Raw genomic sequence first — 13,533 nt, 5'->3', positions numbered from 1 at the left:
TGTACTTCTGGAAAATAGTTTTTAGTAGTGTCCATGAAATGCTATACACTGTAAAAAATAAGAGGCTGCAATAAAATATGGAAATTGTCAGCCCAAAAAGAGAAATGTTCAGAGTACTTGAACGTGAATTACTACGAAATCCCAACATAACCTTAACCATAGTTGTAACGTTAGTCTGAGAATTTGACTTGGAGTAGGGATCGTGGGCTAGATCTACAAAAAGGACATAGGTGTTTAACTGCCAGTGAGCACATGCACAGCCACCTTAGTCTAGACACGTGGGCTTCTAGCCCACGTGCCTAGACTAAGGCAGGATCTTGTAACTAAGCATTTCCCCATCTATCTTGCTGCAGGACCTCATCTGGTAGGCATTTTCAAAGGATACCAAAACCAACATAAAACAGCTAGAGGATGAGGAGGTGCCCCATTTTTGCCCACTGGTTAGAGTACTCACCCAGGATGAGGAGACCCAGGTTCAATTTCCTCTTCTGCCTAATCTGGAAAAGGGACTTGAACTTGGGTCTGCACTACACCAAGGAGAGTGCCCTAACCATTGGGCTATAGGGGTAGAGCTCAAGCTCTCCTACTGAAGCTGTTTCACTGTTTATAAATAATTAAATATCCACTTAAGTAAGCGGACCGGACCCCAGGTCTTCCACCTCTCAGATGAACGCTCTAACTACTCAGCTATAAAGTCATGCTCGCTCTCTCTTTCCTCAATGAATATTTAAAGGGATTAGGCACCTAACTCCAGGAGAGGGTTCACAGATGTGAATCCTGAGCAGAGGAAGGTGCCTAAGTCCATTTGAGGAATAGGGCTTGAGACCCATACCTTTTTCTGTATTTCCTGTGGACTATCTTAGGTGGCTTCCTGCTCAGCATGCTGGATCCCATTCTTAGTCACCTTAACCTCCCCAAGCATTGTATAGGGAGCCTAGGCACCTAACTCAGAGCTGTAGATTCCACTGGGTGGTAATGTGCCTAAATTAGGCACCAAAACACTACGAATTGCATTGCCCAAGTCCATTTGTCGATACAGCCCCATGTCTTCTTTTCCAGAAAGCACTTATTATGGGCACTTCTGGAAATGAGTAATACAGCATCTTCTAACAGCAAGAGCAATAATATGCAATCAACCTGGTAAGCTTCCTCTTAAACAATTCTTAGGGAAACCTACACACAAGTACTATGCATTAGAGATGTACTGCACTTTTACTGTTCACTGAACTCTTAAGAAATTGGTTAAATCCACATTGTCCAAGGTAAGCTAACTTTTGAAAGTATATTTTTGTATTAGGGCCTACTGCTAAACAGCTGGGCAGGAATCAATAGTAGAAAGCATCACAAAAATGAATCTTTTGCAAACTAGTAAAAGAGAAAGATGATGGTAACTTCAGTGATTTAACTAATGATTTAAACTGAGGCAGAGTCATCAGAGCAAAGATAAAAATCACAAACTCCTGAGGAAAATATAAGTGTTAAGAGAGCTGAATAGAAAAGGAGAAGAAGAATAAGAAGTTGTGTGCATTCAGCTAAACTGCAAAAAGAATTTGTTTCCAATCCGTGTCATTTCCTTAGGTTTGACTCCTCTTATTTGTCCATATTGCCATATTAGTATACAATTATAACAACGTTATGATAATAGAAAGATTCAGAATCCAAACAAGTCAATTCAATGTCACTACTGTACTGGCAGTTTGTATTTAAAGAAAAGCTACAAAGCTCAGCATGACAAAGATAGACACACAACAAGTATATCATGTCACTCACCTCCGTCCTTCTCAAAAACTCAAACTTGTGAAAACATGATGGATACTGCAGGCACTGAAAGCAATTTAGTTCAGCTCTTGATCAACATAAGTGGTATGAGAAGTAACTGTTCTCTTTTAAAGAGGATTTAAATCAATCATATTTTAGTTGCTGTCCAACATTTGGTCCAAATAGCCTCACTCATTGTAGAACTGACACTTTCACTTAGAGCTTTAAATCCCCAAAACTCTGTTATAGTATGAATTTTTCCTTACTAGCATTAATAATCATTAAGGCTGCATGTCTGTCACAGAGTGACTTTCTGTGACTTCTGCAATGGCCGGTGCTGGCTCAGGGGCTTCCTGACTGGGCAGCCCCTGGGCCAGCAGCAGCTGTTTGGGTGTGTGGGAGGGGGCTCAGGGCTGGGGAAGAGGGGTGGCACTTACCTCGGGTGGGAGACGGGAAGTGGGGAGCTTCTTAGCTTCCACCAACATGTCCCTGCAGCTCCTAGGTGGAGGGGTCAGGGGGCTCCATGAACTGCCTGCACCCACAGGCGCTGCCCTCAAAGCTCCCATTGTCTGCAGTTCCCAAACAATGGGAGCTGAGGAGCCGATGCTTGTGGCGGGAGCAGCGTGCAGAACCCCCCTGGCCACCCCTCCCCCTAGGAGCTGCAGGTACATCCAGAACTGAGTAGGGAGCCTGTGTGCCTCACCAACCCTGTCCCCTTCAGTGCCAGTTGGGGTCCTGGGCTGCGCGCCACTGCACGTCCCCACTCCAGTACCAGAGAGAGTCCCAGGCTGTGCACCACCACCTGCCTCCCCCCACCCCGAGCATCCCAAGACCCCCTGGCTCGTCCCCTCCCCTCCTCCCCGAGCACCCCCAGCCCAAGTTTTAGTTAGGGGTATATAGTAAAAGTCATGGACAGATCATGGGCTGTGAATTTTTGTTTACTGCCCGTGACTTGTCCATGACTTTTACTAAAAATACCTGTTACTAAAATGTAGCCTTAATAATCACCAACTAAATGTAGCCCTAGTAGTTGTTTTACTTTTTAAAAGTATAAATACTACCAAAATGCTACTGTTATAATAAAACAACAAATTGTCAGGCAAGGTACAAATTGTGAACAAAATGGCAAAGAGAAATTACAAACAATAAACTGAAATTAAATAGTGAAATGTTCCAACAGGTGCATGACTGGCACTTCAGTGGCTGTTTGGAAAGGACCCCGGGGTCACATTCACTAATATTTTTTTCCTCAGAACTTCTAAAATTCAGGGATTATCTGTTTAACAAATAGGGATTGAGTGGGTTATCAAATCCACAGATCAAATTGGTCACAATACCATAATCAGAACAAAAGCCCCTTGGCTCCCAATCTTGCATTTAGTCCACTAGACCACATTACCGTAATGTATTTATGACAGTCAAAACAGAGAATTATCAACAGAAAATGTTTATACTAAAGCCAGATCCTTCGTCCCTTTACACACTTTACTATTATTTTTTCTCTTGGAACCTTCAGTATTAATCCTTATCCCAAATTTGGGACATGGTAAGCTTATATGGCTGAGACATTGAGGCAGAATGAGTTATATTTCAGGGGGCTGAGGTTATCCCTCAAGCACATGTTCCAGATACACATAAGCCTGTATCTAAGACTAATTTTCCATTGTTTTCTTTAAACTAATTTAACATGCAGTGTGTCTGGGGTGCAGAGGTTAAGCTATACTTAGGGCCTTACCAAATTCACAGCCATGAAAACGCTTCACAGATCGTGAAATCTGGTCTCCCCCCATGAAATTTGGTCTTGTATGTTTTTACTGTATACTATACAGATTTCATGGAGGACACTAGTGTTTCTCAAATTGGGGGTCCTGACCCAAAAGGGAGTTGCAGGGGATCACAAGGTTGTTTTAGGGAAGTGGTGGTATTGCCACTCTTACTTCAGTGCTGTCTTCAGAGCTGGACAGACGGAGAATGGTGGCTGGTGACCAGTGAGCAGCGGCTGGTGGCCAGATGCCCAGCTCTGAAGGCAGTGCCCCACCAGCAGAAGTAAGGGTGGCAATACCATGCCATGCCATCCTTACTTCTGCGCTGCTGCTGGTGGTGGCTCTGCCTTCAGAGCTGGGCTCCCAGCCAGCAGCTGCCACTCTCCAGCTGCCAAGATCTGAAGGCAGCGCCACTGCCAGCACCAGAGCAGAAGTAAGGGCAGCAGTACTGCAAACCCCCCTCCTTCAACTGCTTTTTGATCAGAACCCCTACAATTACAACACGGTGAAATTTCAGATTTAAATAGCTGAAATAATGACATTTACAATTTTTAAAGCCCTATGAATTTGACCAAAAAGGACTATGAATTTGGTAGGGCCCCAGCTATACTACAGCTTTCATGTAGTTTTGGATGCATGCAAACAGTTCATTGGTGAGAAGTTTTGCTGGATCACTCTAATTTGGATTTGCCCTGCCCCCCCACTAACACGTTCCCAGAGCCGCAGCTCCCTGCTACCAGCGGGGAAACTCATCTCCCGCGCCTGCGGGGGAACAGATCAGGACCACGCCAAGAAGCTGGGAAGGCCAGACAGGCCAGCCCCACGCGGGGCAAAGGTGGCGACCAGGAGTAGGTCTCCGGTCCTCGGCCTACCCACCCCCTCCGGGCAGGGACTCAGGCCGGGTACAAGGGACTCGGCGCAGCTCGGCCCCCAACCCGGATGGGGGGCAGGGAGGCTCCCTGGGGCAGTGCCAGCCGCATGGGGCTTCCAGCGCGGAGGGCTCCAACCTCAAGGGATCCCGGCGGAAACCCGTCGCTGAAGAGGGAGCCCCGGGCCGTTCCGGGGCAGGGTGGGCTCAGACCAGGGGCGGCGGAGGGGGCAGCCCCAGAGAAGCCGACTCACCTGCCCAGGCTCCCAGCCCCGGGCCCAGCACCACCGGGCTGCCCAGCACCCAGACGCGGAGCCCGGCCAGCAGGCGGTAGGTGGCCCGCACGGTGATGTACACTGCGCTCAGCACCCCCACCCAGTAGAGGAAACCGCCACTGAAGAGACTTCCCGGGATCGCCATGCTGCCGGGGCGGCGGACAGGAGCACACTAAACCCTGCGGGTCGGCGCTGACCCACACCCGTAACACCGCCCACCCGCCACTACTTCGCCATTGGCTAGGCTGCCTCTCACTCAAAAACATACTCCTCTTCCATTGGGTAGCGCTTCGGCACACTGCCCCCAATTCTACGGGCCCACGCCAACTGCCTTCTGATTGGAAGATGGAGATGCTCATCAAAAGCTCCCATTCATCAGGCGTCTGCACGCCACATGGTCGAATTTACGCTTCTACAGCCTTTGGTAGAGACACGTGTCAGTCACACAGACTGTTTGGCCGCCGATGGTGCTGGCGGGGCGCGTAGTTTGAACTACAGTGCAGAGTCTCTGTGAGCTAAGCCCGTGGAATTCCCCGCTGGCAGGACCGGCGCTAGAGTTTTTCGCGGCCTAGGCGCACGGCCATTTCGCCTGGTACGACTGCGGCAGATCCACCGGAGCCGCCTGCCGTGCCCCCTCCCCCCGGCAAAATACTGCCCCCCGAAAATGCTTGAGGCCTAGTTCACCTCAATGGAAGCGCCGGCCTTGCCCGCTGGGGAGAAAGAATCCCCAGACTGGGCCCAACTAGGGCGACAAACGGGCACTGTCTGGGGACCTCCTGCAAGCCCTGAAGGCAGGCGATCCCAGCAGCTCACCAATACCTGTAAAGTGCAGCTTGCAGTTACTGATTTGCAGCAATGTGCTTACCACCAATATTGTCATACATCTGCACAACTATGTATAAGTGTACCAGTGTTTAGGTACCAGATCTCATTGCAAGTAGGGGCCTTCCTACTCCTGCTTTTGGACTGTGATCAAAGCTGACAGGGAGACAGGAGTCCAGTTGTGCAGTAGGGCAGATGCCTAAGTTGCTAAAATGTACAGGGCAGAATGTTTGACTCATGTCATGGCACAAGACCACATACAGACTAGAAATCAGATATCTGTGCTGTGTCACAGTATGTAAAGCTTTGCTAAAATAAGGGACACAAATGTTCATTTTCAATAGGACGCATCGGGGACATTTTGCTTCTCCATTGGAAATGTGCAAAGCCAACAAATCCTCATCCTCTAGATGAATGAACTAGGAGCTTGCTAGGACACTTGTGAAAAAAATAAGAGCATCTAGAAATGACAGTGTAAGACAACTTTATTTCAGCTAGGACCTACTGCAAAGATTTTCAGCAAGATCTTTTCTTCATGTGAAAGGTAAGTATATTGTTGCACTACTGGAAATAATCAGGTTGGACCTGGTCAATAATGATGTGAAGAATTTCAACGAAAACCCAGCCTGCTGTAAATAGTTTTGGTGAGTCAGTAGATGAGGCTCGTCCCACAGAATCAAAGCTTCACAAATGTCCCATCATAGATAGTATTAGCAGCAACTAGGCTAATTCAGAAACTGTACCATCTATCTGATGACATGCAATTCCAGTGTCCTGTTCACATGTACTGTAGTCATTAAAGACTGTCGCACTTTTTGCAAGCAGAGAGGGATTGTTTCTTGTCCTAGCCCAATTGCCATTACGAGTAATTACATTTTGCCTACCTTTTTTTTCCTGCCAGGTTCATAGACACGAAGTATTTTGCTTCACTTCTACTTGTTACCTTTAAGAACATAAATAGCCTCAATGAAGTAAATTAAGTTATGTGGGTGATTATAGATGTGCTTTTATAATTTATGGCAGGGGTTCCTAAAGCTATGAATAGGTGCTTCCTCCTTCCCGGCCCCCACCTCAGCATTTTTTTAAAATAAACCTAATCATAATGAAGGCCATAGTTTGTAAAGCAGTTTGAGTGTCTTTGGGAGGAATGGTTCTGTAACAGGGTGCTTGGAGGGCCTGTCAGCCTAGTGGCTGGCATGCCTTACAACCCCTTGTTTTCCTGGTCAAGATGCCTTAGTTTTTCAGGTAGTGGGGGTAGAAGGACCCAGGCCCTCCCACTCCTCTGGAGGGGCACTCCAAGCAGGGAATCTAAACATGGGAGGCCAGTTTGTAGAAATTTTGGTGGTGCCCAGAACCCGCCCCCGCAACTCTGCCTCCACCTGCCTAAGGCTCTGGGCGGGGCTTCAGGGGGAAGGTCTAGGGTGCAGGTCCTGGGCTGGGGATTAGGGTGCAGGAGGGGTGCAGGCTTTGGGAAGGAGTTTGGGTGCTGGGTGCAGGCTCCGGGCTGGGGCACAGGGTGCGTGTGCAGGAGGGGGTGAGGGCTGCAGGCTTTGGGATGGAGTTTGGGTGCAGGCTCGGCTGGGGGTGGGGGTGTAGGAAGGGGGAAGTGGTGCACGCTGAGGTAGAGGTTCAGGCTGCAGGGGAATGAGGGTTGGGGCTGAGGATGAGGGGTTCATGATGCAGGGGGGCTGAGCTGGGGCAGACGCTCAGAGTGCGGGGGATGAGGGCTCTGACTGGGGCAGAGGATTAGGGTGCAGGGGGATGAGGGCTCTGGCTGGGGCTGAGGATTTGGGTGCAGGGGGATGAGGGCTCTGGCTGGGGATGAGGATCAGGGTGCGGGGGCATGAGGGCTCTGGCCAGGGCAGAGGATTAGGGTGCAGGGAGATGAGGGTTGGGGCTGAGGATGAGGGTTTGGGGCGTTGGAGAGGCTCAGGGCTAGGGCAGGGTAAGGGCAGCCTGCCTTGCCATTAGCGGATGGCAGGCGCTAGGACACTGGGGCAGCGACAGCAGTTCTGCCGGGAGCCGTTCTCTGGCAGCACGCAGGCAGGGACGCGGCAAAGGGGGGACGCAGTGGAGGGGTGGAAGGCGGAAGCTGGGACCCGCTCCAGGCAGGGACGCGGCAGGGCGGGGTGGTGGGGGGAGACCCGTGGGGGCTGGGACCCAATCCAGGCAGGGCCAGGGGAGAGACCTAGCTCCAAATATTGCTGGAGCAGGGCACCCGGCCCTGAATATTCCTGGAGCCCAAGCACCTCAAGCCCATATAACCCGCCACCTATGAATCTAAATCCACTTTCCTGGACTACTTCCTACCAGCATCCCTTCAGTTGGGGCATGGTCCCTATTATCTAATTTGCTGGGATTGCTTGCCTCTCATGGACCTTGGGCGGTGCTCAGCCACGGTCCAGGCTCCTTTGGGCAGGGCAGTCAAAAGTTTGGGCCCCACCAATCAGCTGTTTGGTGGTGGGTGGGAGGGGGTGGAGTAGGGCAGGAACAGGCAAAGTGGGGGCAGGGCCTCAGGAGGGACAAAGTGGGGGTAGGGGTGGGAAAAGGCAGGTGATGGGGGGAGCTTGGGGGAAAGGGTAGAGTGCAGGCAGGGCCTCAAGGCGGAGCAGGGGTGGAGCACCCACCCAGACAGAAGAAAGTCGACACCTGTGCCCAGACTGTCTCTGGTCTGGAGTCACTCAGTTACCGGACACTCCTAGGTCTCCTCTGTAGTCTCCCTTGGCTGGGAGACAGAACATGATGTCTTGGCGGGCAGACTACCTTTCAGATAGGGCAGTAGCTAACGCCCACCTGTTCACCAGTCAGCCTGAACTGGGCCAGGCTTTCTCCTTTTCTCTCCTGTTGTGGTATAAACCCCCACTCTGAACCTTATCATCCAAAAGATGGAATACCAGCATGAATTCCTCTAAGCTCAATTACCAGCTTAGTACTTGTAGCGCTGCCACCAACCAGGAATTCAAGTGCCTGGTACACTCTGGTCCCCCCAAAAACCTTGCCCGGGGACCCCAAGACCCAGACCCTCTGGATCTTAACACAAGGAAAGTAAACCCTTTCCCTCACTGTTGCCTCTCCCAGGCTTCCCCTCCCTAGGTTACCCTGGAAGATCACTGTGATTCAAACTCCTTGAATCTTAAAACAGAGAGGAAAATTCACCTTTCCCCCTCCTTCTCTCTCCCCCTCCCAGACTCCTCCTGAGAGAGAAAGTAATCCTAACACAGAGAGAAAATTAACCTTTCTCTCCCCCTTCCCTCCTTTCTCCCCACCAATTCCCTGGTGAATCCAGACCCAGTCCCCTGGGGTCTCACCAGAAAAAAAAAAAAACAATTAGGTTCTTAAACAAGAAAAGCTTTTAATTAAAGAAAGAAAGAAAAAAACAGTAAAAATTATCTTTGTAAATTTAAGATGGAATATGTTACAGGGTCTTTCAGCTATAGACACTGGGAATACCCTCCCAGCCTAAGTATACAAGTACAAATTAAAATCCTTTCAGCAAAATACAAATTTGAACTCCTTCCAGCCAAATACACATTTGCAAATAAAGAAACAAACATAAGCCTAACTCACTTTATCTACCTAGTACTCACTATTCTGAACTTATAAGAGCCTGTATCAGAGAGACTGGAGAAAAACCTGGTTGCACGTCTGGTCCCTCTGAGTCCCCAGAGTGAACAACAACCAAAAACTAACAGCACACACAAAACTTCCCTCCCTCAAGATTTGAAAGTATCCTGTCCCCTGATTGGTCCTCTGGTCAGGTGACAGCCAGGCTCACTGATTTTGTTAACCCTTTACAGGCAAAAGAGATGAAGTACTTTTTCCATTTCATCACAGGTTCAAAGAGTTAATATATATTATTATTAGTGTATGACTGTCCAGAATAATACTGGTTCAAGCACATGTCTGTAAACTGAATAAACTATAATGTAGTTTCTGTACCACAGAATTACTTCTCATGTGTTATGCTCCCTGATGCATCAGGTTCCATCTTCCCACCATTCTGAGTTGTGTGCTCCAAACATTTTTAACATATTTTTTCATAAAACAGATGAAGTTCCCCCAGTTGTGTAGGTCACGATAACAAGAGTCTGTTATTAGGGAGTTGCTGGGTCAGGGAGATTTAGTTCATTTAGTTCTCTTATCTAAGTTGATTGCTTTGCTTTTAGTCAAACTGCTTGATATTTATTGACTTCTTTTGCTTGTTTAGACTGCTTCAATCAGAGCTGGTCCTATGTAAAGCAGGCCACAGGTTGAGGCCCTTTACCTCATGCAAGCTCTGCCACACACAGGCTGGCCCTATGTCCCACAGCAGGATTGCACAAGGACGAGACAGATCTCTGCGAGGCACCTCTTTTCTCTAGTATAGCAATGAGGCCAGAAGAAGAATCAACACAAGCCCTGCTTTCCCTGATTTCAGCAACTTGTGCCCCACTCAAGCCTCTTCCCTCCTTTCCCCATCCCACCCCTCCAAAAACTCCAGGCTTCAACTTGCCCTCTTCCACTTTGGTTTTCTTCACTCTTACCCTTATTGTTCTTTATTGGTCGAGGTTGAGTATGGAAATGATTATTCTGAGTTGGCTTCCCCTCTAAGTAGTCACTGGAACATTGTATTGTGTCAAGTATTATTGCTCTGATTTCACTGTTGGAAGTGCTCTTGTGCAATTTTGTAATAACCTTAGCATGTCTAGTAATCTGGGCAAGTTTCCATGCATCTTATGCTGTATCCTTCATCTGTTGAACTCATCAACCATAAACCTTGTGCTTAAGGCTCTTCCACATATCTTTTGGATCATGCTCCTTTTAACCTCACCATTCCACTCCTGAGCATGACTTTGTAGAGCAGGGGTAGGCAACCTATAGCACACGTGCTGAAGGCAGCACACATGCTGATTTTCAATGGCACTCACACTGCCTGGGTCCTGGCCACTGGTTCGTGGGGCTCTGCATTTTAATTTAATTTTAAATGAAGCTTCTTAAACATTTTAAAAACCTTATTTACTTTACATACAACAATAGTTTAGTTATATATTAAAGACTTATAGAAACAGACCTTCTAAAAACGTTAAAATGTATTACTGGCATGTGAAACCTTAAATCAGAGTGAATAAATGAAGTCTCAGCACACCACTTCTGAAAGGTTGCCAACCTTGTTGTAGAGTCACTGGAAAATCTCTGTGGCATGCTGCAAATTCTATCTATTTAGCTACTTATATAACCCCATCACTATAATATCTGAATGCCTCCCAATCATTAATGGATTGTCTCTTCATAACAACCCTGTGATGCAGTAAAGTATAAACCCCATTTTACAGATGGAGAACTGAGGCACAAAGTGGCTTAAGTGACTTGCCTATAATCACACAAGAACTCGGTGGCTGAACAAGGAATTGAACCCAGGTCCCTTGAGTCCTAGTCCAGATTCCCATTCAATAAAATATCTTTAATATTCTAATTTTACAGCAGATTTATTTAAATTGGAAAATAGAGACTGTTACTGAATAATACAATAGCCCAATACAGTAATATGGTAGGCCAGGGTTGTTTATTTTGATATTAAATTCAGTCTATATCATGCTGTTCCCCCACTTTCAGTTTTCAATATATCACAGATTTTGTATTGACATTACATTGCATAATAGCATAATGCAAGTTGTCAGAGATGAAGCTGGAGCTTGAGGCCTGATCTACACTACAGGGTTTGGTCAATGTAAGGTGCCTTGCATTGACCTCACTGTGGAAGTGTCTTCACTTAAATTTGGCTCCTGCCGACATAAATGCTGATTTAGCAACACCCCCTCCCAGAGCAGCGTAGAGTCTTGGTCAATGTAATTAGGTCAGTGTAATCAGTGTAGACACTGCATTGATTACATCAACTGCTACTGGCTTTCAGAAGCTATCCCACAAAGCCCTACACTGACAATACAATCGATACAATTGCTCCTGGCAAGAACACACACTGCCGACACAAGGAGCCGTGTGCACACACACAAGCAATTTCATAACTCTAATGATTGTATGCTGATGTAAGTTAAATTGACATAATATAGTAATATAGACATGGCCTTAGTATGTTGGAAGAGGAAAGTTGAGGGGTTTAGTTGTGGGGAGGCATAGGAAGCAGTTTGGAATTTTGAGTAAAAAATGAGCTGGATGTTTCTACTAAAATTGTCAGCAGATAAATAGTCAACAGTGTTGATATTTAAATTGTCATGTTCCAGCATATCAACTCATTGAGATGAATGTGGCAGACTGAACCTCTCTTAGCTATTGTTTTGGCTGGCTGAAGATCCAGGAAGGATCACTGATTTATAGTCCGTTCATATTTTCATGACCATCTTTACAACCACAAGGGCTAGAAAAGTTTAGATTCTGGAGCACCATTCTGTGTGTGGGTAGATGCTACAGCTAATTCTGTGGCCTCAAATTCACAGATCCCAGTGAGGTGCAAGCCCCTGTGGTCCTATGTTGCTAATACAGTAGCAGAAAATGATATAACTTTACCATAATCCACTCGCATGTAACATAAATCATTCTGCCAGCCAGGGCCAGTACAGCCTCCACAGCACTTCTAGAGCTGAGAGTGAGAAATTGGGATTAGAAATCAAAACCTGATCTTCAGTGTGGCAGCGTAGACGAAGCTGGGCCATAGGGCCAGTTTGACAGCCTTTTTAGTGTGGATTTTGTACTGGTTTCTCTGCTATTTTTATTTTAGTTCTAGTTCTGGATTATCTCAACATCTTTCCTAGTTCCTGTCTGCATTTTTATGCTCTCAATAGGTAACAACTAGGGATGAGTAAACTGGTTCCAATAGGAATTGATCCACACGTTCACCCAAAACTCATCTCACCTGTTTTCGTCTTTTAAAGAGTAAATCACTGTATGATGGAAAGATTTTATGAGTTGGGTTTATTTTTCATAGATAAAACTAAGAGCAATCTCTTACATTATTTTATAATCCAAACCTGTGCTTTAAGTAAGATGGACCCCTGCTCTATCATCCCAATAACTTTCTTGCCTTTACCAAGAACAAGTCTAATGACACCCGCTGATGTGAAATTACAAACAGTACACACAAGGCTGCAGAAACATTAAAGCTGCATACAAGTCCAGCCAGCCCACAGGCAAGACGTGCAGAGAAGTGTGTGGAAACCGCTCACAAGCTTTCTCCCCCCTGCCTTTAGGAGCTCTGGAAGTATCTGATCATTGCCTGCTGCTTTCCCAGGCACAAGCTCTTTGATAGCATTCTCTACAACTTCAGGAGTTGGTGTTTGGTCCAGCTCCTACATCACTGGAAGCTGGGGAATGGCAGCTAAGGCAGTATCACAGATAATCGCATCCTTTGAGTAGTGTTCTTTGTAATGCTCAGTCCATTGGCCAAGTTGTTCTTGCCTGTCAGTCAGGATGGTGCCATCTTCCACTTTCAAGTTTGCAGGTGTTTTTACAAATTGGCCTAAGTGCCTCTTTGATTCCATCATAGGTACGATGAAGGTCCTCTGTTTCAAAGCAGGTCTGAATCTTCTGGGCACCTTTTCTATTGGCTTTCTGGACCACAACCTTAGCTTCTTTGAACTCAACATTCTGGACTTAGTTGGTTGTTGAAGTAAAGTGAAGTGGGCTTGCTTCTTCTTTTCTATGAATGGGAGCAACACATGTTCAGACGCTGTGAACCAGTCAGGTTCTTTTTCCTTTGTTGTTCCAAAGACATACTTGGCAGTAGACAGTGCTTTAGTCTTGAAATTTTCCCACAAGATGTCAGAATCAGGGAATCAAATTGATCATTTTCAGAAACACACTCAAGCACATTGGAGCTCCAATGTTATCAACAGATAATGCAGTTTGCTAATTCAACAGAGCTTGACGTGACTCATAAAGAGAGACCACAGGCATAGTTCAGTGGCAAAGGCCACTCAGACAGGTTTATTGCCTTCCTGGCACAGTCCTAGTGCCCTGGCTCCGTGGTTACAGATACACTAATACATGAGTGCACAGTGGCAAAGAGTGACTCAGTCATCTGGGGCAGTCTCTGCTGTCCCCCACACCACACAAA

General features: G+C 46.9%; 1 protein-coding gene across 3 annotated transcripts in view; it reads right to left on the bottom strand.

Moving 5' to 3' along the window:
• The window catches only part of HSD17B12 (hydroxysteroid 17-beta dehydrogenase 12), a 225,826-nt gene that overhangs the window by 138,715 nt on the left and 73,578 nt on the right, over nt 1–13,533 (bottom strand). Inside the window, exon 1 of one of the 3 annotated variants that reach the window (XM_050955462.1) lies at nt 4,644–4,849. The exons of the other annotated variants lie outside the window; for them this stretch is intronic. Coding sequence (XP_050811419.1) covers nt 4,644–4,809 — 166 coding nt within the window. The 5' untranslated portion in view covers nt 4,810–4,849. Of the gene's footprint in view, nt 1–4,643; nt 4,850–13,533 lie in introns of those variants that run through there. 3 annotated transcript variants of the gene reach the window in all.

The sequence above is a fragment of the Gopherus flavomarginatus genome, chromosome 5 (assembly GCF_025201925.1).
Source record: "Gopherus flavomarginatus isolate rGopFla2 chromosome 5, rGopFla2.mat.asm, whole genome shotgun sequence".
Classification (NCBI taxonomy): Eukaryota; Metazoa; Chordata; order Testudines; family Testudinidae; genus Gopherus; species Gopherus flavomarginatus.
Note: the sequence above shows the minus strand (reverse complement) of the source record. Positions and strands in the feature narration are given on the sequence as shown.